Source organism: Mirounga leonina, unplaced genomic scaffold (genome assembly GCF_011800145.1).
Source record: "Mirounga leonina isolate KUSES-001 unplaced genomic scaffold, KU_Mleo_1.0 Mir_104, whole genome shotgun sequence".
Classification (NCBI taxonomy): domain Eukaryota; kingdom Metazoa; phylum Chordata; class Mammalia; order Carnivora; family Phocidae; genus Mirounga; species Mirounga leonina.
Genome location: NW_023270231.1, coordinates 20,316,246 through 20,338,549, shown reverse-complemented (window position 1 = coordinate 20,338,549; position 22,304 = coordinate 20,316,246). Strand labels below are relative to the sequence as shown.

The following is a 22,304-nucleotide window of genomic DNA, read 5'->3' as shown; positions in this document are numbered from 1 at the left end:
ATAACAGGGATTGGGAAGAAGAACAGAAAAGTAGATGCCCCAGAAGCCGGGGTCACCCCCGTTTTGAGACGGAGACACCCTGATGAGCCAGGTCAGATGCTGCAGAGAGGTCAGGCATTGTGAGGACAGAGCGGATTTAGTGACCTGGGAGAGCTGTCCTGGGGCAGTACTGGGGGCGGGGGCAGCTTGTGAGGGGTTGGGAAGGAGCAGGAGATGGGAGCCGAGACAGCGTGGCCAACGTGAACGTGACAGACTGACAGATAGGGAATTTGGTCGTGCCAATGAAAACAGTCTCCCCGGGAGCAGCATAACTGCTGAGCAGAGTAGAGAATGATCCCAAGAACAAGTCATTGGTCCAGGAATGGAGCGAGCTGTGGAAGTTGGCACAACCAGCCGTTTCTGTAATCCCCGGCTAAGATCCATTGGCTCCTTTAAATAATACAGTTTGCTGCATGTAAGTTTTCTGCAGGACCTAAAGTTTGAGGACAATCAAGGGAAGAAAAACTAACATTCTAGACCATCCCTCCATGAACTGGATTTTTTTGGGAGAACTGATTAACGACCAGTGTAATCCCACAATGGGGCTCCTCCTGTCTCCTTGAACCAACTTGTTTATTTCTCCAACCAACATATAAGCCCCACAGTGGGTCAGCATGCTGCTGCACATGGGGGACACGGCCTTGAACATTCCACCCCAGTATTCAGGCCAGCACCGCTGCACACAGACGCAGATGTGAGTGTGCATTGCACACGCATGGGGGCATCCTCTCTCTGTGGCTGAGGCAGCCATTCTCACCAATGGGCTGCGTGACATACTAGGGGCCACCTCCCTCCTCTCCTTAGGGAGCAGAGCAGTCCCTCCCCTGGCCCTCTTGACTTTGTCCTCTCTTGGAGAATCTGGACTTCCATCTGAGCTGCCTGGCACAGAAGAAGCAGGGCCCTGCGATGTTCTCCCATCCAAGCCCCATTTTCCAGACTGGGTGCCGCAGGCTACATTGGATCCATGGACCCAGGGCAGGGGCAGCTGACCTGAGGATGCCCCATCCTTGTTTGAGGGATAAGTGCCCTGAGTAATGTTTAATCCTGGTGGCCCAGGCACCGGTCACTCATTGACTGATGAGGCTAAAGTCTGTGGCCAAAAGAGCTGAGGTTGCTTTGGGCTTTTCTCAGAAATCACCTCTTTCGCTGCAGCTCCCTTCCTAATATGGCTCCAGCCCTGTGCCCTCATGCCAGCCTCAGGGACCAGGCCTGAGGGTGACAGCATACTCCCAGATGGCCGTCCTATGCTCTAGCTTCTAGGTTCCAGACCTGAAGCTCTGAGCTCCTGCTTTAGACTTCAGGTTCTGAGCTCCATGTTCTGGGCCTGGAGCTCTAAGCCCTGCACCGTAAATTCTCAGGTGCAAGCTCTAGGTTCCGGGCTCCAGGATCTCAGCTCCAGTCTCCTGGCTCCGGTTTCAGGCATCCCATGTCCAGCCAAGCAGGGGCTCTGCTTCTAGACATTGGGCTCTAGGTTCCGGGCTGCAGCCTCCAATCCCAGATTCCGGTCTCCAGTTTTTATTTTATTATTATTATTTTTCAAAGATTTTATTTTTAAGTAATCTCTACACCCAACGTGGGGCTCAGACTTACAACCCCAAGATCAAGAGTCTCACACTCTACCAAATGAGCCAGGGAGGTGCCCCTCCAGACTCCAGTTTTTAAACTTCAGGCTCTTGGCTCCAGGTTCTGGTCTGGGCTCCAGGCTCCACGCTCCAGCAGCAGGCTCCACGCTCCAGCAGCAGACTCCACGCTCCAGGTTTTGGGTCTGGCTTCTGATTCCTTCAGCCCCTCAGCAATAAGGCTGGGAGATCAAGGCCTACTTGGCTAGTGGGGTTATTGCTGCCCACCCCTCTTAGCTGGCTGGGACTTCATTCTGGCTGCCAGCATCCTGGGCTGGCCTAGAAGTGGCATGCTGGTTCTACGGCGCTTCTCCTTGGCTTTCTGCCTCTGTTCGACCCCCAAGCCAGTTCTCTGGAGATAGGAGCTGAGATAGTCACAGAGCACCCCTTGCCTAGACAATACGGGAGCCACAGGATACATACATGTGTTCATGTTTCAGCTTTTCCTGGACGTGCCAGGACCACCAGGGACATGAATGGTGGCCCTGTTTTTTGTGCAGCGGTATGGGCCTGGGCTGCGTCTGATTCAACATGTGTTCCTCCCCATCCGAGCCTTTCTTTCCCTGTGAAAGCTGAATTCCAGCCTCTAATCCCCCAGAAACTGGAGTCACCTGACCACCGGCCAGGCCCCCTGAACGGTGCACCTTGTGCTCGCTCTTGGGGGTAGGGATGGCTGCCCCAGGGAGCATCTGCCCACCGCTGTGTCAGCACTTCCAACCAGCACCAGGCGAGCAGCTGGTGCCTCTACCTGCCCCCACCTTGGCCCAGAGCCGAGGTCATTGTGTGCTCTCTGCTTGCCCTGTGCCCGTCCCATACCATCAGCTTGACTGTCGCCACGACTGTTAAGAAGGGTAAGGGGACCAGAGACAGGTAGCAAGTTTCTCTCTCAGAGGCTTGGGTCCTTTGGCTGTCCTCAGGGCAGTCACATCCGCTCTCTGCCTGTGTCCTCCATAAGGTGGGGGTGCTGGGGACTGCAGAGCAGTCAGCAAATGTGTGTTCTCTCCCCTCCTTCACACTGGGTGCTGGGTGGATAGGCAGACTCCCCTCCAGGCTTCCCATCTGGTGGGGTGGGGGGAAGCAGCTTCCATGGCTTTTCCCAACCACCCAGGAGCCCAGCTCCATGCAGTGCAGGGGCTTTGAAAACGGCCTGCGGGTTGACCAGCTGGTGCCTTTTGCCCCTGGGCCTGGACCCCTATCACTGCAGTGAGGGCCAGGACCTTGAGGGATTCTGAGAGTGCAGAGCTGGAAGGAGGGAACTGGGTCTCCCTCAGCCCAGGACAGCTTCAGGGGACATGTTGCGGGATTGTGGCAGAGGGACAAAGCAGCCAGCCAAAGTGGGCCAAGGTGGGTGCTAGCTGAAGCCCCCAAAGGAAGAGTTGGTTCTCCTTCTGGAGAAAGGGATAGTGGGCCAGAGTGACAAATAAGTGGCCTTGAGAAGTTCTTTATGTTATTATAATTATTTTAATTGCATCCTTTAAAAAGCATTAAAGCTTAAGTGAAAGTGTCCTTTGACTACTACCCCCAGTCCTGGTCCCCTCTCCATTTTCCTGTCTGCTTGACATGTATCCTTCTAGAACGTTCTCTATTCTTTCTGTATCCTTATAAGTGTGTCTCTGTGTTTGTGGTTTATATAAAGGTATCATGTCATAGGCATTGCCCCACTTTCTTTTACCGAACGATAACACATCTTGGAGAACTTTCCATAGCAGGACATGCTCTACCCAATTCTTTATCTGCTCTGTGGTATTGCAGAGCATAGACACACCACCACCTTTTTGTTACCCCATACCACACCCCCACCCACATTTGTCTGTTTGCCAGTTTTGGGGTCATAAACAACCCTGCAGGGATGGGGCCCCTTGTGCCTGGGAGTGAGTGATTCTCTGGTGATACTGCTGGGGTCACATGCTGTGTGTTTTTAATTTTTAGCAGAAACTCCCAAGCTGCTCCCCAGAGCAGCCATATCAACATATCCTCCCCCAAGAGGGTGCCGGCTTCCCATCAGGGGTTCCTCCTTGGTGTGTGTCCCTGAGTCAGACAGCCTAGGTGCGGGTCAAGCTCCAGCAACAAATTCCTTGCAGGATCCTGGACTCATCACTTCCCTTCCTGTAGCCTTGGTTTCATCCCCACCAGGCTATTTTGTCATGAGGACAAAAATGAGATAAAGGATGGAGCATGCCTAACTTGGGGGCCTGAGCTGATGTGAATTTTCCTCCCCCCTGCAGGAGCTAACATCTATAGAGGCTCTTCCACCTGACCCATGACCTCCTCTATCATGGGGCAATCGCCTCTGTTGGTCCCTAAGAGTAGTAGGCATCACTGCTGGGTCTGCAGATAGGCAGGGATGGGTGAAGGGTGGGCTTGCCTGCAGGATCTGCGAACTTTGGGAAGATACCCATCTCTCACCTGGTGTCCCCACCTCTCTATCTAGGCACATGGAAAGGTGTCTCTGCCCCCAAGGGAGAAACCCCAGGGCCCGGAACTATAAGGAAGGTTCTGCAGCTGATTGGGGAAGGGACATGGGTTTGTCTCCCTACCCCCATCTGGCCACAGACTGTGATCCTGGTGCTATGCAGTCCCCTGCCCAGGACCCCACTGCCCTGCTGTCCCTGCGTCCTTCACTGGGTCTATCTGAGGCTGTGGAATCATTTCCCACTAGGCCAAAGAGATACAGCAATGACTACGAGGGACAAGGTCACTGCCATCAGGGCATGTTTTTCATATTGTCAGCCAACAAGTGTAAATAAGTAAACAAGGTCATTACAGAGTGGGATGAGCACTATGAAGGAAGAAAACTAGACAGCATTGTAGAGAACAAAGTTGGGGAGCACTTCAAATCTGGTATCAGTCCGTTTGGGCTGCTATAACAAAAATACCAGAGACTAGGTGGCTTATAAGCAACAGAAATTTATCTCTCACAATTCTAGAGGCTGAAAGTCCAAGATCAGGGTGTCAGCACATTTGGTGTTCGTGACAGCCCTCTTCCAGGTTGTAGACAGCCAATTTCTTGTTCTGTCCTTACAGGGTGGGAGGGGTGGGGGAGCTCTCTGGGATCTCTTTTATAAGGGCACTAACCTCACTCACGAGGACTCCACCCTCAAGACCAAGCACATTGCAAAGGCTCCACCTCCTAATACCATCATCACCTTGGGACTGGGGTTTCAACATATGAATGGCGGGGTTGTGGGGGGATGGACACAAACGTTTAGATCACAGCATCAGGTGACCAGGGAAGGCTCTGCTGAGGTGTTCAAGCTGAATGATGAAGCAGAACTTTTGTGGTTGCAGGTCTTAGAAAACCCACTCAGAGTCCCAGGCACATGCACACAGAAAGAATGTGTTGGCTTGCCTAAATGAGAATGTCTAGGGGTGGTTGACTTCAGGCCTGGGTGAATTTAGGTGTTCAGGTAAATTTTGTCAAGAATCTCCTTCTATCTCTCAGTCCTGCTGTCCTGTATTGGCTTCACTGACATGCAGGTTCTCTCCCTGCATTACCTCTGTTCAAATCCCCGGGAAATGGTAGATGACCAGGACTGGGATTTTGATTGGGGTCAGAGAATCATCCCTGCACCAAACTCTGATTGACCAGGCCTGGGTCATGAGCCCCCCTCCAGCAGCTAGGGGGTCTGGTCAACCTAGCCAAGCAAAATGAGCAGAGGGGGCAGAGGGCTGAAGGCCCCTGAGAAAGGCTTGGGTTCAACTTCTGGAGAAAGGCATGATGGGTCAGCAAACCCCACTGATCTCTCAGGAATTTCAAGAACGAGGTGCCATGATGGCATGGGGGCAGAGGGGGGGGCAGTTCCTGGCAGAGGGGACAGCAAGCACAAAGAACTGGAGTGGGGAAGGGAGCTTGACCTGCCCGAGGGGGTCAGGAGGGTCCCTCACTCCCCAGGTGTCCCTTCGAGGTTCCCATGTCCCCTTGTTTCCTCTGTCTCAGCGGCACCGGGACTGAGTCCGGCTTCTCTGCCCACATGCTGGGCCCTCCTTCTGGGAGGTCCTCCCTGCTCCCCCTCCCTGTGTGGGCTGCCTAGGGACAGGGATGACTACCCAGCCAAAGCAGGCAAGGAACAGAACCTGCCCCCACCACAACAACCAGTATCCTCCACAAGGCCCTTCATGCATCCCAAGGAGCCCACAGCCATGTCTGCAGAGACACACTCGAGCACCACCAGAAGTAGAGGGACAACAACCAGATGCTGTGCTCTCCTCAGATCCAGAGACTGAGGAACAGCATGAGGGCAGGTGGCAGAGGCGCAGCTCCCCAGAAGGGCCTTCCCCTCCCTCCCCCCTTCCTCCTTCGCTCCCCGTCTCTGTCTGTCTCTCATATTCACACCCCAATACTCTGTGCAGTCAGGAAGAGAAGTTCTGACAACAGGAAGTCGGGGGGCACATCCTGAGGTCCCCAAGAGCTTCCTGGCACTGACCTTGGTGACAGAGGCAGTGCAGTTGTGGGGGGCGGGGGGGAACCCAGGGTGGACAGGCACACAAGGAACACACCTCACGGGAGAATAATAATTACTATTATAATAACAATATCGTACATCCAGGACAAACCCAGCTGCCCCAGGCCGACTGCAAAATCCATACGTCCAGCAGAGCCTATGTGAGTAGAGTGAGGGGCTGCCCGCCTGCACCCCCAGGCCTTACTCATTCCAGCTCCCTGAGGAGGGGCCAGCCCCACCTCCTGCTCCCCGCTGAGGCTTAGCACAGGGTGGGGGGCTGGCACCACCAACGCCGCCCCTCTGTGCTGGGCATGCCTGTACTGGGGAGGCGAGGCCCACCTCCCCTCAGTGACCTGGCAGCAAGGGATGGGTGAGCGAACTGATGAGGGACCAAGCGGTGGTAGCTGTGGGGTGTGGCTCCTCTGAGCCCGCTCTCCACCCTCGTCCAGCTCTTCCTGCGGGCCTGCCCATGGCAGGAAGGGGCCAAGGACACTCATGGCACAGACAGGGCATGCAGAGCGGGCCCATGGCATGCTTGGCCCGCCAGGTGCCATGCAGCCGGCCTGGACTGCTGGGCAGCTGTCAGAGGCCCGAGTGGGCAGTGGAGTCCGAGGGGTCCCCCTTGGGCTGGACCTCTGATTCAGTCTGTGGTGGGGCCTCCTGGGAATTGGGCCCTTGGGCCGGCAGCTGCAGAAATTCTGGAAGCACCAGGTCCTCTTTGCGCAGAAGGCCCCTCTGGTCGTGGGCCCCACTGCTCTGCACCCGATTCAGCAGCTCCACCAGGCCTAAGGGTGGCCACAGAGTCAAGAGGCCCACTGGTGCTAGCCCACCCCCGTCCTGCTGCTTTTACTATGACCACAGCCTCCCTAACCTCCTTCCGCCCTTCAGCCCCTTGGGTCCCCCAGCCCCAATGGACACTCTTCCAGCCCCAAGGACATGCAGGTCCCGGCCTCAGCTCAAGCCTCTCTGATTCCGCCCACCTTCAATGGTCCCCAGTGCTTCTGGTCCCTAGCTCCCACCGTCCCCAAAGTACCTTCAATGTCACAGGTCTGCCGCTTCCCAGTGAGACTACTCCGCGCCTCAGCCATGGAGTTGAGGGACAGTGGAGGGGGATGGGCAGCCTTGTTCTGGGCTCTAGGTTGGCTGCCCTGTAAGAACGCGCGGAGTCAGAGCCACAGCTGGGAGGGGAGGTGCAGTGGGTAGAAGGGGGAGCCCTTTCTCTCTCTCTCACCTGGCGGTGACGCTGGGCTATGTCCCTAGCTTCGGGAATCTCCACACCTGTGGCAGAGCGCACCACCGTTAGTGTTTGCCTCCCACCTGGATCCCTTCCCTTCTGCGCCAAAGCCATCTCCAGGGACCAAGCCCTGGGGCCTTGCTTCTCTACCTGGGTGAGTGTCCAAAACCAGTCTCTGGGCCGCCACCGAGCTCACTAGCTTCCCCAGATCCAGCGGCTGCTTCTCGCCTGGCTGTGGGGACAGGTCAGCAGCCCGCGAGACAGGCAGCCCGCTCCCGGCCGCCCCTGCCCTGCCCCGCTGTGTCCCCCCCCCCCCCGGCTCACCAGGCACAGCGCCACCTGTTGCGGGCTCAGGCCATGCTTCGCCAGAATGGGCTGCAGCGCCTCCTGCAGCCGCTTGGTGGGCTTGGCGGAGATCCGCACCACGCGCTCCAGAGCCACCGACTCGACCCTGCACGGGACCCTCGCGCTGCGGCAGGGCAGGAGAGCGGGCCCGCCTCTCCCCCAGCCCCCAAGGGACAGGTCCAAGAGGGGGCGGAGCCTGAACTGGGAGGGGGTGGGACAACTTGGGGGTGGGCCCTTAGCCCCGGGGACGCAGTTAGCACCAGGGGCGGGACCTGAGAGGGAGAACAATAGCCTGAACTGGGACCCAAACAAGTGTTGGAACCCAGGACCCAAGCCTGGGAGGAGGGGCACTCACTCGAAGGTGATCCTGTTCTCCAGCCGCACTTCCTGGTCCGCCAGCACGGTGCAGTCCTGATCCAGGACCAGGGCCTTCTGCAGATGCCAGGCAGGGCTCAGAGTCCCTCCCTCCCCAGCCCCAACCATCCCCACGGTCCGAGGGAACCACCTCACTTCCTCCGACAGCCCCCCCTGGGGCCCCTAAGGGTCAGAGGGAAAGGCCAATGGGCGGGTGAGCCGCAGAGATGTGGATGGAGTAAGACTCCTGGCTGGAGTGGGAGCCTAATATGGCCAAGGCCAGGGAGAAAGGTGGCAAGAAGGTTGGACAGCTTTGGAAAAGAAACGGAGTTACAGGAAGCATGGGAGTGGGGTGAGCACGGAATGGTAATGAGGCTGCTTGGATAAGGAGCAGGCCTAGGTTCTGGATCATGGGGCCGCCTCTTCCCAGGCCAGGCCAGGCCAGGCCAGGACCTGCCTCCTGGACAGCTGCCCCCTTGTCTCTCAGGCATGTGAAACCCAACCAGACCAGCTGGATGCATTTCCTTCCTCACCACCCACCTTTGATCAGCTACCCGGGCCTTGCCCCTTTTTTGACACTTGTCCACTTCTCTCCATCCCCACTTACTACTTGTCTCCTCACTGCAACAAGAACCCTTCCCCCAAGACTGCTGTGAGGCCAGAAGGAGGTAAACTATCTGGCACAGTACCTGGCACACGTAGGTACATGAACAGTAGGTGTAGAGTCTCCTGTCCCTATAGGCCCCACTGTCTGCACTACCCAAGGCAGGGAGGCAGCCTCTTCCAGGGATAGGCCTATGTTGTGCTGCAGGGACAGGTGGAGTGTGGGTGGGAAGTTATATTCAGCAGTCATGAATGCCCATCTGGGCTTCAGAGGCTGCATGGGTGGCCTGAGTGGGCAGAGCTCCTCCCACTGCTGCCCTCCCAGTCCCACTCTCCAGGCCCCGGAACTTGCCCTGCACTTCTTACCCACATCCAGGGCTTCATTTAAGATGTTCCCTCTGCCTAGAATGTCCTCTTCCAACAGCTCTGCCAGGCAAACTCCCCGTCCTCATTCTCCCCTCATCAACAGCAGCCTCTTCCACGAAGCCTTCGTGGAACCAGCCAGAAAAGCCTACCTTCCCCCAGAAACTCTCTGAAGCTTCAGCTCCTCTTCCCTGATCACATCCTGCCTGGCTCATCTCCACCTTGGTGGGGATCCCCACCACGGAGGTGGACCTGGAGGACAGAGCTCAGGCTTGGGTCCCTCTGCACACCCTTTTTCTTAGATTCCTCTTTAAAGCTTAATGCTTGTACCTCAAGAAATTTTTGTCATGGGCTAGGTGCGTTTGGGTGCCCCTGACAGCCATTTCAAAGATGGCCAGTAGGAACTCTGGGAGTGATGGGGGAAACCCAGCTCTGGCAGTGGTTCTCCCCTACTCTACCTCCCCAGAGCATCACAGTGAAGATGATGGGTGAAGCTGGAAGCTGGGAGGGGGTAGGGTGGGGATGGGACGTTCATGGAACGAGAGTGGAGGCCTGAGTTTGAGGAGTTGTTGCTGGGTTGCTTTGAAGCTGGGCATGGGGGGAGGGGCAGGGTTTTGTTGGGGACTGGAATTAGGAAGGGGGTGAGAATAGGAATGGAATTGGGGTTGAAGTCATAGCTGAACAGAGACAGGAATGGGGTTGGGGTCAGGATCAGGAAGAGAGTGAGAGTTGGGGACCAGGCCAGATTCACACCTGCTCATTGCCGACCAGGTAGACCTTGATGTCGGGTAGAGAGAGGCCTCGTTTCTCACAGATGCCTGCCAGCATGGCACGGATGGTGAGGCCAGATCGCGCCAGGGCCAAGGAGGCTGTGCCATCGGGCAAGTACACACAGCAGTACTTCCCTGGCCGGCTTTCGCTCTCACCTTCTGTGCTCCCAAGGCTCTTCCGGTGGCTCTGATTTGGGGCAGGAGTAGAGGGAAGGTCATGTGTACACATTCAGGGACATGCAGAGAGGCACACAGACAGGTAAGCTCACTGGGGCACACACACGCACACACACACCTAAGGGCACACTCTTCGGCAGGCAAAGATACTCCTACAACAACATATATGCTCACCCAGACATAGGACCACCCAGAGACAGGTCCTCCCCCTGACCCACATACACCTGCTGGGTACACCTGGGCACACACACAAATAGAATGTACACCCATGCCATGCATGGGGCCCAAGGTGGTGAGGACAGGAAGAAAGTAAGGAATATGAGGGGTTGGCAGCAGGGAGATGGAAGTGGGGACCATGACTAGGAACGATGGCGGCCCCACAAAGGTGCATGAGTAGTGGCCCTAGCCTGCACCTCATCTCCCCCAGCAGTCTGCTCACCTCAGATTTGCTGTTGACAAAGGCCAGGAAGCCGAGGTCCAGACTGGCGGACGAGTTGAGGGAGCCCTGGGACTCCCTGTGCAAGGCCGAGTTTGGGGCCTCGGCTCCCAGTTCTAGGGGAGAGGGAGCAGTGAGCAGAACAGCCCTTCCCCCCCCCCGACACACCCCCTTCTCCACAACCTGGTGGACCCCGCTGGAGCCCTCCCGCGGGGGTCTAACGCGGCTTGGGACCATGGAAGTGTTGCTACTGAGGGGGCTTCCCAAACTTCTGCTCTAATCTAGAAACCAAACCACCGGGGAAACGCGGTGGTCACAGAGACCTCTATTTCGGTTTTCAGATTTACAGACTGTCTATGCGACAAGTAGGAGGAAGGGGGGATTCTCAAAGCTTGCCCAAACTCCCACCCCGACTCTTCTCTGTGGCCTCCGACCCTCACCCCTGCGGAAAGACTTGCGGAGCGGGCGGCCCCCGGAGCCCTCAGCAGACGGAAGCTGCCCCAACTCCTCCACGCCCAGCGGCAGCGACTTCCCGGGCTTCAGCTTCGGCTTCTGCGGGTACAGGAAAGGCGCTGGCACCGGGCTGGGCTCCAGCCCACGTGCAGACCAGGGGCACAGCCCTACAGATCTGCACCCGGCCCCCTGCTTCCCACAGCCTCTAGTCCGCACCTTCCTCGTGGAGTCAGGGCTGCCCGGGCTGGAGGAGCCAGGTTCCCGCAGGGGGCGTCCCTCGGCCTCCGCCAGGAGACACTCGCGGTATAGCGGGGACTTGACGAAGCGCGCATAGCTGTCGAACTTCATCAAGTTGAAGATCTGCGGGACCCGCGCAGGGAAGGTGAGCCGGAAAGGGCGTTCGGCTTGGCCCAACCCTCGGGGTCGGCTGGGTCGCGTACCTGGCCGGCAAGACCCGAGCCCCTCCCACCCAACTCCTTGGTCCAGCCCCGCCCCCACTCTTGGCTCCGCCTCTACCTCAGCTAGTCTCCGCCTCTAGCCCATGTTCACCGCAGCCTCTGGTACCGCCCTCTGACCCACGCCCTGCCCCTGCATTTTACTTTGGTGCGGGCATCCAAATTTGCCCTTTTCCGAACCCCGCTCCCGCCCATCCCACCCACTACAATCGGGCCCCGCCCCTGGATCTGGCCCCGCCTCTTGCCCTTTCTTCCAAAGCTACGCCCCCTAATCACACGAGACCCCCGGAAACGCTCACCTGGAGCTGCTGCGCGCGGAACATGTCCGGTCGGGGTTGTGCCAGCACCTCTTCGCCTAGCCAGGCCTGCCGGTCGATGTTCACCGGGCTCAACGCCTGGCTGGACAGGAATTCCTGGTAGATATGGCGGGCTTCCTGAGCAAGCTGTTGCAGGAGGGACAGAGAAGGTCAAGGACATGGCCCAGGCTCTGGTCCCACCACTCTGCCCCAGCTCCCCTTTCCCCCACCTGCTGGGTGTCGCTGGCCGGGATCTGCTGAAAGCGCTCGCAGGCCTTCCAGAAAGTTACATTCTCAGCGCTGAACTCCTTCTTCAGAAACTCCTGGTGCAGAGGAGGAGGAAGTTAGAGACACGGAGACCCAGTCAGGGGGTGCAGTCAAAGAGATTGGGATAGAGATAGGGCCAAGAGGCCAAGTCAGGCAGATAGGGCCAGACAGACAGATGGGGCCAGATTGGAAGGCACAGAGAGAAAATGGAAAGTTCCCTGCTGAGGGAACAGGAAGAAGGTGCCAAGGAAAGGCTGGAGGAGGCAGCTGACAGAGGAATCCCACTCTGGCCAGCCTGAAGCTCCATGTCCTCTCCCATGCCCGCTGCCCCCCCCCCAACACACCATAGTGGTCACTGCCACCTGCCCTTCCGATCCCACCCCAAGGCTTACAGTGAAATAAGCCAGCCCCAGCGGGTCCTGCAGCAGCCGCTCGAAGGACAGACCCCAGCTGGCCACAGGCTGCTCCTCGGTGGAGAAGGGGCTGCTGGGGCCACTAGGGAGGCTGTGGATACTGAGGGAGCTTCCTCGGCCCTCGCCCTGGCCCTGAGGCCCTGCCGTGCTGCTCAGCTCTGTAGGTGGATGGACAAGTGGTGGTGAACCTTGTGGCCTTCCCCAGGCCCTGGCCCAACCCCATCTGTAGGTATTTTCCCTGGAAAGGTAGCAAGTGACAGGGGTGTCCCCACCCTGTTTCCACATACCCTCCCCCACCCCAGCAAGCCTCCTCCATACCTGCTGTCACTTACCTCCATCTGAGACAGCCAGAACCTACAAGAGACCCAAGGTAGGCAGTCAGAGCAGAGCCCAGGGTGGATTCTCAGGGTACAGTTCTGGGTTCAGGCCCCAGGACAGGAGCTGTGTTCTCCCCCTGGAGGGCCATGCTGGGCATTCCCAGCCAGGTCACTGCTTGCTCAGCATTTTGCTCAGGCTCCTCCTGGCTCCCCTTCCATCATGTGCCAACCACCGTGTGCTGGGACTTAACGCCAGTTACTTTCCATTTGCCCCTGGTTCCCTCCTCCCTCAGCACGTGCTGGGTAAGCGCCAATGTACAGCATGGTGGGGATCAGCAGAGACTTTGAATCTTGTCTCTGCCATTTACTAGCTGTGTGACTCGATACTTGTTTGTTTCCATCTGCAAATAGGGGATGATGATAATAATAGTAACTTACTTCCCGGGACTGTTGTGAAGATCAAATCAGTTTAAGATATTTAAGCATCCAGAACAGTGGCCAGCATGTGGTAAATCCTGCATCAATGTTTGCTGGTGTCTATAGCCAGTGATATCTTTGTTGGAACTATTTCCTTTTGGAGAAGAAGATCCTGAGAGACCCTGGGCCCCACCCCACCTTAGGCTGGTGCCGGGATGCTATTTTATAGTATAGACAGTCATTCTCAGACTCTAGTGTGCATTGAAATGACCAGTAGGAGCCCACCTCCAGAGATTCAGGCTCAGTAGGTCCAGAATGGGGCCGAGACTCTCCATTTCTAACAAGCTCTCAGGCAATGCTGATGCGCTGGTCCATAGACCACACTGTGAATAGCATTGCTGTAGAGACCAACTCCGTCCTCCCCCTCCCCCCCCATCCCACACACAACTCTGACTTCTCTGGGAATCCCAACCATTAGTGAAATAGAAAAAAAAAAAAACCCTCCTTTCAAAATGACTCTTGCAGTGGTTTCCCTTGGTCTTCCTACCTTCCTAGCAGCTCCTCCAGCTTCCTCCTCATCTCCTACCCACGCAAGATGGCTTCTACCCCTCCCTGACTCTGTCCTGGGCCCTTTCCCCCTGCCACATCTCCCCAGATCCAAACCCACAGAGCCAACTTCCTGCTACCATGTCTGCCCAAATGTCCCACAAGCCCTTCCGACTCAGCCAGTCCCAAAGGAAGCCACCACCAAAGCAGGGCACTGAACAGTTTCCCTACATCGTTCCTGTCTTTCTTCCCGCCACCTGGGCTCAATCATCCCCAGTTCCTCCCTCTCTCTCACATCCTATATTCTCACTAGGCCTGTCACAGGAGTTTCTACCACCTGTCCCTTTGTTACATCCCCACTGGAAACAGGTCTGCAAACATCTCCCCCAGGAAGCCTCTCCCTGCCCTCCTAGCTGGAATCTCCCTCTTTGCTCCCCACTCTCACCTAGAAACACTCAGGTCCCACATCTGTGGGCCAGAGCTGGCCTGGAAATATGTAGGACATTATTAATATCTTGGCCTTTATTTTTTGTAAGTGGGTTTAACTGACTGAGCCACCCAGGAGGCCCAAGATTTTTTTTTTTTCATTTTACGTTGAAAGGTGTTCCCACATTTAAAAATCAGGAGTTTTATATAAACTCCTGTGATGCCTCAGCTACCCGGAGCTTCTTCCCAGCATGACAACGTTGGCTGGCACTGAGCAGCAACGGCCTTCCCTGGAAGGGGCTCCCGTTCTCTTCAGGGGTCTCTGAGGCTAGTGTGATGCATTTATGTTACTTACGGAGGCAGGTGCTGCCCCGGACTGCCCAAGTTCCAATTTGTGCTGTGTGATCTTGGAGAAGGCACTACACCTCTCTGTGCCTCAGTTTCTTTCTCTATAGAAATGGGGCAAATGCTTCTCCTGACTTCAAAGGGTTGCTGGGACTAAATAAGTTACATATATAGATAAGGAACCCAGAACACTGTCCGGCATGAACGTTACTGTTACTGCTGTTGGCACATTAGTATTGATGTCTGACCCTGCTCTGCTTCCGAGGTTGCTAGCCCTGTTGTAGAGGAAAGAACACAGGTGTTGGGGTCTGTCAGACCCAGATTCAAATCCCAGCTCTGCCCTTTTCCAGTTTTACGCCCTCGGGCTCCTCCCTGAGCCTCGTCTCCCACTTGGAGTGTGGAGGTGAAAGTTTGCTGAAGAGGAAAGAAAGTTGGCGCAGAATGTGGCTGGGCGTGGAGCCCATTTGCAGGTGCCCCACTCCCACCCCCAGCACCCTCGCCCTCCTGCCTCTGCACCCCCCCATCTGATGGCTTCTTCCCTTCTTCCGAGTCAGCTCCAGCAGCTGGCTGCCTGAGAAAGTCCCAACTCCCGGGGTGCGTGAGGAAGACAAATTGAAGCCCAGGGTCCCTTCCAGCCTGCTCCTTCCGTTCCTGGCAGCTCTGCTCATGCCGCACCTGCTTGTCCTGCCTGCTCTGAGGCTTTGCCAACCTCAGGGTGGCTGTCACCAACCTCTGCTCCGGGCTCCCGGAACCATCCTGCCTCCCGCTCCACGGTGGCCACCTGGTCCTCCGTCCCCCCTCACACGCTGGCCTCTCTCCCCCCTGCCCTCCATCCCTGCACTCAGCCTCTCCCAAGCTCAGAGCCCCATGGTGGCTGGGGCAGGCACCGGAAGCTGAAGCCAGTCGACACTCCTATTCCGTTTTATTCTTGCCATTACGTTGAATTGACAGTCGGGGTCTTTAGGCTGGCTCCCAGGTGGTGGCTGTGGCCAAGCTCCCTGCCCCGGGGGCTGGAGCAGTTGCTGGGTTACAGCTGAAGCTCAGCCTGGGCCTGACTAATGAACCCCTTCATCCTCCCCCATTTCCCTCCCCCTCACTCCACCCTGCACTTTATCAAACTTTTCTAGGTGCCCCACGCCCCTTCCCACTCCTGTTTCCTGCTTTGCTGCTTTCTCTTGCTGGGTGTCTGCTCCTGCTCCCCTCACTGAACTAACTGCTCTCCAATCTCTGCTCATTGACACCAGTCCCCTCCAAAGACCAGTTGCCCTGAGCCCTCCTGCCCACCACACTTCTGCCCACCCGTGTCTAGGCCTCTCTCTCCTTACAATCTGGTAGCTCCCAGAGGGCAGGCCTGGTTTGTAGAGGGAACCAACCTGAACTCCCTCCCATGAAGCACCCTCCTTGCTCTGGTGTCAATGAGCAGCCATCAGGGCCCTAGCAGTCCTCCTCTGCCCTCCCGTGAGGCCCTGGCACCCCCTTCACCAGGGATCCTTCACCTCTGAACGCCCCATCTGTGTCTCAGTCCCTCTGGCCCCACTGGTTGTTGATCTGTAGAGTTGGGGCTGAGACGGGGTAGGGACAGAGATCTGGAGGCGGGAGGGAGTGAGGATAGGGTCCAATTTCAGTTCCACCATTCAAGGGCAAGTAACTTCCTCCCCTGGGCCTCAGTTTCCCCCAGGGTAGAACGGGGCTCGGCATTCCCAATTTCTTGGGGCTGCTAGGAAGAGTGAGGGGGTGTGTGAAAGCAGCTGTCAGGGGCCCTGCTGACCTCATACTGATGCCCTGCCCAGGGCTCCCGCCTGCCCAGTCTCCCAGGCCTGGGGAAGTTGTGCTGAGCAGGGCTGGCCTTGCGCCACCCTGGCTTGCCTGAGGAGAAGTGGTGAGTGAATGGGAGAAAAGGGGAAGAAAGGATGAGGAAGGGTGTGGTGGAAGGTGACACCCCTGACCCATGGTCAGGCCTCAGTTTGCCATACCTTTCTCTTAGGCCCTGGAAGAGCCACTGGTGTCTAAGGATACTGAGGTGAGCGTGGAGTGGACCAACACTTCTGAGCTCCAACTGTGTGACGGGCTCTCTCTGACAGTACACATCCACGTTCTCACTCTATCCTCCAATCTGTGTAGCAGGTGTTATTAGCCCCATTTTACAGATGAGAAAACCTAGACCCAAAGAAGTCCCACAGTGTGGAAGTGGCTGAGCTGACGTTAAAAGCCAAGTGTGCCTGACTGGAGCCTGAGGTCTTCCCTCCACGAAGCCGCCTCCCTGGGCAGACAGGAGATGTACAAGGGGAACTGGGAGGCCCAGGGCCTCAGCCCTTTGGACACAGGTGGGCAAAGTCAATCAGGGGTAAAGGGCCCAGGGGGTCCTCTTGAACTCTGCCCTCTGGAGAGGTCAGACCTCAAAGGGAGGGCCCATTTACTTAGCATCTTCTGTGCTGGGCACTCTGTACCATCATCTCCTTTCATCCTAGTTTGGGGAAACTGAGGCCCCAAGATCCTCTCTGGGTATATGCACAGAGAACCCTGGGTGCCTGGCCCCTTCAGCCTGAGTCAACCCTGTGGAGCTGAACCCTAGCCCCGAGCTGGATGCCAGGAAGATAGGCAGAGGTCTCTCCGGGTGGGAAGACTCGCTGGGCCCCTTGAGAGTGACAGGATATGACAACCACCACTCTCCAAGCTTTAGGCCCAGCTTCCCCTTAGGCCATGTCCCTGTACACACACCCTGTGTTTCCCCACATCCAGACCCTTCCCCATGCCATCCCCTCTTCCAGATGGCATATCCTTTCAAGAACTTCATAGCACAATGTACAAAATGATCCGACAAGTCAGTTCTCCCTTCCCACGTCCTCCTCAAGCTTTCTCTACCCTGGATCCATGGCTCTCACCAAATCTGAATTTTGTTCTGGTATTTGGCCCTGTGTGTTCTGTGCCTTGCCAGACCGGGAGCTGCTTGAGGGCAGGGGCTAGGGCCATGGGTTTGGGTCTCCTGTGCCTAGGACAGGGCCAGCACAGAGCAGACCTGTGGTGGGGCCATTGACTGAATGCCTGCATGAACAAATGAAGTGGCCTTCGGGGTTATGTGAAGATGTCTTTGGGAGGGGGCTGGGAGCCATCTCTAAGTGACAGGATTCATTGCAACTGCCTGACAAGCTGAGTGGCGGAAAGACGCTGACAAATGAAGCTGCCTCAGCAGGGAATGATGGCAGCCGTGGGTGGGGGTGGTGGCAGGGGGAGGTGGGGGAGGACAGAGCCAGGCATTTCTGGGAGGTGGGGGACCACTGGCATTGAGTCAGAGAGGCTGGGTTCAGATGCAGGTCCCTTTACTTGCTGGCCGCCTTCAGCATGTCATTTACTCCTCTGAGCCGCCGTCGGGGGGGTAACTCGTGGAAGGAGCCTGCTGCCTGCTCCACAGGTGCCTCTGTGTGCGTCCCTGCTGACACCTGTCCGCCCCTCCCCCATCAGCTGAGCACCGTCTCAGAAAGCAGACCAATGGCCAGCGAGCAGCCGAGCTGTGACCCTCAGGATTCCAAGAGGTGACATGGAGAGTTCACAACAGACCCAGGAAGGGCAAAGATAAACCTGTGTGTGAAGGTTGCTGCCAGGAACCAGGACATCTGTGAGCTGGCCAGGGCTGGGTGCAGAACTTGGGTGCCCTCCCTTCTCTGAATGACTTTGGGGTAGAGAAGCCATGGCTGACGTGGGAGGGGCAGAGGCTGGGTCCATCTCCAGGCACCCTCAGTTGCCCTCCAGTTCAGCTGCCTGCTGGGTTGGGCGTGAGAGTGGACATGCTCCTCCTTGGCCTCGACACCTGAGCATCATGCCTCTAGAGTTGGAGTGCGAGGACCTTAGGTTCTTGAACTTCCAAAGTTAGGTTGATGGTAAAGACAGTGAGGTGGGGAACTGGGCCAGCTTGATGGGATTTGCCTCTCTCCCACCTAACTAGCCTGGGGATGGGCAATAAAGAGACACTGGAAGGAGAGGTGGAGAAAGGTCTTGGTAATTAGGAGGCAGGAGTGTGAGTAAAACCTCAGTTTCTGAATGAGGCAGGGGATCCTTGAAGAGGGGCTGAGAATGAAGGGAGACATTGGGCTGATATTTATGGAGCCCCCACAATGGGTCAAGGGTCTCATATTCATCATTCCACTTAATCATCTCAACAAGCCTTGGAGAACTGTTCCAATTTCCTCATTTTACAGGTGAAGAAACTGAGGGTCAGAGAGGACCCCTAGTAAGGGACAATGGAGCCAAGACTGGAACCCAGTTCTTTCTAGACCCATTGGTTTTGTCCCATAGTCCTAGGCTGGGGCTAGGTTGGAGGTTAAGACACTGTCTGGCCTTCCTGGGGTTGTTAGGAGGGGCTGGGGCTCTACCAAGAGGGCTGGTATCCTAGGGAGAGAAGGAAGGCCCAGCACAGTCTGCCCCATCAGCTGAATGAATACAGAAGCTGGACTGTCTGAGCACAGCTCTGATTTAAAGGTGAAGTAGTGGGTGCCTGGGTGGCTCAGTTGGTTAAGCGACTGCCTTCGGCTCAGGTCATGATCCTGGAGTCCCGGGATCGAGTCCCGCATCGGGCTCCCAGCTCAGCGGGGAGCCTGCTTCTCTCCCTGACCCTCTCCCCTCTCATGCTGTTTCTCTCTCGCTCGCTCTCTAATAAATAAATAAATAAAATCTTAAAAAAAAAATAAAGGTGAAGTAGCCAGGGAGAGGGTTTAGAGGGTGTGGCAGCAGCAGGAGCCAGGGCATCTGAGCACCCAGCTACTCCCACCCTTCCTGGTGGCCCAGGAATAGAAAAGACAAGCTGCACCAAGCTGGCCTGACCCTGCTGACCCATCCCAGGCTGCCCAAGGACTACTTGTTCTGGCAGGAAGCCTCTGAGCAGGTCCAGCTGAAGGGCAGTGACCCACTGAGGGTTACCCCTTACCTGACCTTGTGCATCAGGACGTGGGGTGAGGCGGGGGGAAGGCTGAGGCTAAGTCAGATGTGGAGGCCTGGGCCACTGTGGGGGTAGGCAGGGGTCAAAGGGCATGCCAGGTCTCCCTGCTGCCCTAGGATGCGGGGAGCCCTGGATGGGGCCAAAGTGGCAGGAGAGGAAGCAGTGGGGACCAGAAGCCTATGCCCACTGTACTCTGCTCTCCTCTCTGAGGCTGGCCCAGGTCCCCAGCCGGGCCATCTAGAAGGTCCTAGGACAAGAGTCCCAGGTCCCACTGCCTGCTCCTGTTCGTACCCAACTTCTCCCGCTGGCCGGCAGCATGCACGCTCTTGCCCAGCCCTGCCGGCTGTGCCTCCTGGGCTCCACCCTGGGTGTGCCCACCCCTTCCCCATGGGCCTGGCCTGGAGCCCGCACTCACCATGCGCCCGTTGGGGACACCCAGGTGCTTGGGCTTCCCCGGCATGCCGCCGCTGTTCACGGGTCCCTGCTGCGAGGAGCGCCCACCATGGGGACCGCGGGCAGCCCCGGCCAGAGCTTGCACAGCAGCAGGCAGGCAACAGAGAGAGCCCGGCTCTGCTCCTGCGGGCCCTCACATCCTGAAACACCAGCTCACTACCTCTTTTCTCTGCCACAGGAAGTGTCTCTATAGAAACCGAACCACAGAAAGAAGCAAGGTCTAAGAGAGCGAATGCCTCTTCCTACACACACACACACACACGCACACGCACACGCACATGCACACACACGCACATTCACAGGCACACACACATGCCACCAGTCCACCCTTGGCAGTGCCCCACACTGTCACCAGCACATTGCAGAGGCCTCTGTGCGCCCAGGAAGGAGCCGAGCCTGGTCTGGCCCAGCCCAGGGAGCTCCAAGATCACGTCCGGGCACACAGAAGTGTGCGCTCACACACTTAGTCACCTTTTTGCACCCTGGCGGGGGCTCGCACAAACACACGGACATGCGCACCGAGTATGCACACGGGTACTTTACTCAGCACACGCTTATCTCACACCTGCTGTGTTTGTGCTGCACAGGTGCACACTCAGTACCCACCCCCCAGGCAGCTGTGCACATGCAGAGTGACTACCTTCATCCCCAGACACTGCCCAGGCATGTGTCCAAGCGTACAGACAGATGGACACCTTGCATGCATGGTCATGCACACCCAAACCATTCACGTCTGCATGTTATAAACACATAGGCTCGCCCTTCATAAGAAACCCCTGGGTGTGTATATCTAGTCCCCTGGACAGGGGCCTGTGACAGGTGCAACTGCACATAGGCATGTAAGCACCCAGCCACCCCGGTGACATGTGCCCAACCCCCCAGGCAGGGGAATGCATCGGTGGCATCTGTGTGTGATGCCTGGCTGTTCATTCTCACTCACACAAAAATCCTGCCTTGGTGTAGTACCATCAGCTGAAGAGTGACACCCTGTCCTCCAGCCCCGGCCCCGGGCCAGCCGAACTCGGGGCCCTTAGCCAGAGTCCTCAGTTGGCCTCTTTCTTATACAGGCACGCACCTACTACAAGGACTTGCGTTTTACCTTACGTTTGGGCTTAGTGCCCTCAAGTCACCCACCACTCTGGTTTGGGTCCCTCTTCAGTTTTCTACCCTCTATCCTACTGTCCCCTTCCCCGGCTGTGACTTGAACCTTTCGGTGGCAGAAACTGACTGACTCTTCACCATGAGTTCATGTCCTCTTCCTCTGGGTGCATGGTTAAACTTTAATTTCCCAGGCTCACTTGCAGTCAGGTGTGGCCTTGTGACTAGTCCCACCAAGTAAAAGTGAATGAAATGACGGGTGCCGTTTCTGCGCCAAGACTTTTATGTAGTTTGTGCCCTCCACATTGTTTCTTTCACCTTTAGCTGGCTGGATGCAGGAGATTAAGGGATTGTGGGGCCACAGGAGGAAGGAGACAGGGTCTTTGTATTAGGGCACAAAGGGAAGCCACCCATCAACCAGGAACACTAGCTTTACTCTGTTACATGAGTGAGGAATAATCTTTGAACCGTTATACACATTTGAGTCTATTTGTGATAGCAGCTAGTGTTACCCTACTTAATATACATCTTCACCGGGCCCTGACTCCCCTCTTCCCAGACACCTTGCTCCAGGTCCCCCAGATAGAGGGATTCAGTCAGACTTGGTATGTGTATTGGGGGTTGCTTTTGGGCCTGGAGCATTGTCTTAATAAGGTGCACGACAATGGCATTGTGCCTGGGAGGGGTTTCTAGGGTGCGTGATGTCAGCGGAGACTGCCTATTTGCTGTGCCATGGATCTGGGCCTAGGTTTCATGGCGGGCTTCACCGTTTACAGGATCTTCTCCCCACATGACTTCATTTGATCCTAACACCCTCTTTGTGAGTGGTGTTATTTCCATTTTACAGATCAGGAAACTGAGACTCAGGGAGGAGTGAGTTCCCAAAGTTATACATCAAGTTAGATACTGCTAAGTTGTGAATATGTATGCTTGGGTGCCAGGAGCTGCACCTGGGCTGCCCACAGGCCAGGTGCCAACAGTTCATCTTTCCCCCCAAAAAGACCCTGTTACAGGCTCTGACCCTTGCTAAGGTCATCCTCTCCTCTCCTCACCTCCCCACTATGGATGCCAATTTCAGCTCTGATCACATCTTTACCCCAGGGACCCCAGCCAACCCTGGGACTTCCCATCTCTTAGTCCTTATCAAGTTTTCTCCCCTCCAGCCCTCAGAACGCTGTTCTCAACTTCTCTCTCCCTGGCTTTCCACAGGGGATCAATTACTGATATCTAGTCTCCCTGTGGGAGATCTCATCCCCCTTCCCTCTGGAGACTTCCCTGGATCAGGCCTTGCTATCTCTCATCTGGCCATAATGACATTCTATTCAGTCTCCCCACCTGGGTAGGGTAGCCCCCCTCCAATCTCTTCTCCTCAACATAGCCAGAGAAACCCATGTTGGCCACTCCCATGCTTAAAACCATCCCATTGCTTTCTGTAAAAAGGCCACGTTTCTTAGCTGGAAATTGAAGGCCCTTCAAGTTCTGGCCTCAGCTACACTCTCCCCCATC

At 56.5% G+C, this 22,304-nt stretch overlaps 1 protein-coding gene across 2 annotated transcripts; it reads right to left on the bottom strand.

Moving 5' to 3' along the window:
• Positions 1 to 6,156: 6,156 nt before the first annotated feature.
• RGS14 (regulator of G protein signaling 14) lies at positions 6,157 to 19,956 on the bottom strand. Of its 2 annotated transcripts, XM_035015111.1 has the most exons (15): positions 19,663 to 19,956; positions 12,599 to 12,620; positions 12,246 to 12,424; positions 11,817 to 11,909; positions 11,590 to 11,733; positions 11,052 to 11,195; positions 10,823 to 10,934; positions 10,386 to 10,498; positions 9,753 to 9,956; positions 8,035 to 8,111; positions 7,659 to 7,785; positions 7,485 to 7,566; positions 7,332 to 7,378; positions 7,134 to 7,248; positions 6,157 to 6,885 (listed from the first exon to the last, which is right to left on the bottom strand). In XM_035015111.1, the coding sequence occupies exons 1-15, from the start codon at positions 19,705 to 19,707 to the stop codon at positions 6,683 to 6,685; spliced, it is 1,707 nt and encodes a 568-aa protein (XP_034871002.1). In that variant the 5' UTR covers positions 19,708 to 19,956; the 3' UTR covers positions 6,157 to 6,682. The 2 variants fall into 2 exon arrangements, with proteins under 2 accessions (XP_034871002.1, XP_034871004.1); XM_035015113.1 differs by lacking the exons at positions 7,332 to 7,378; positions 7,485 to 7,566.
• Between the last annotated feature and the right edge of the window lie 2,348 nt (positions 19,957 to 22,304).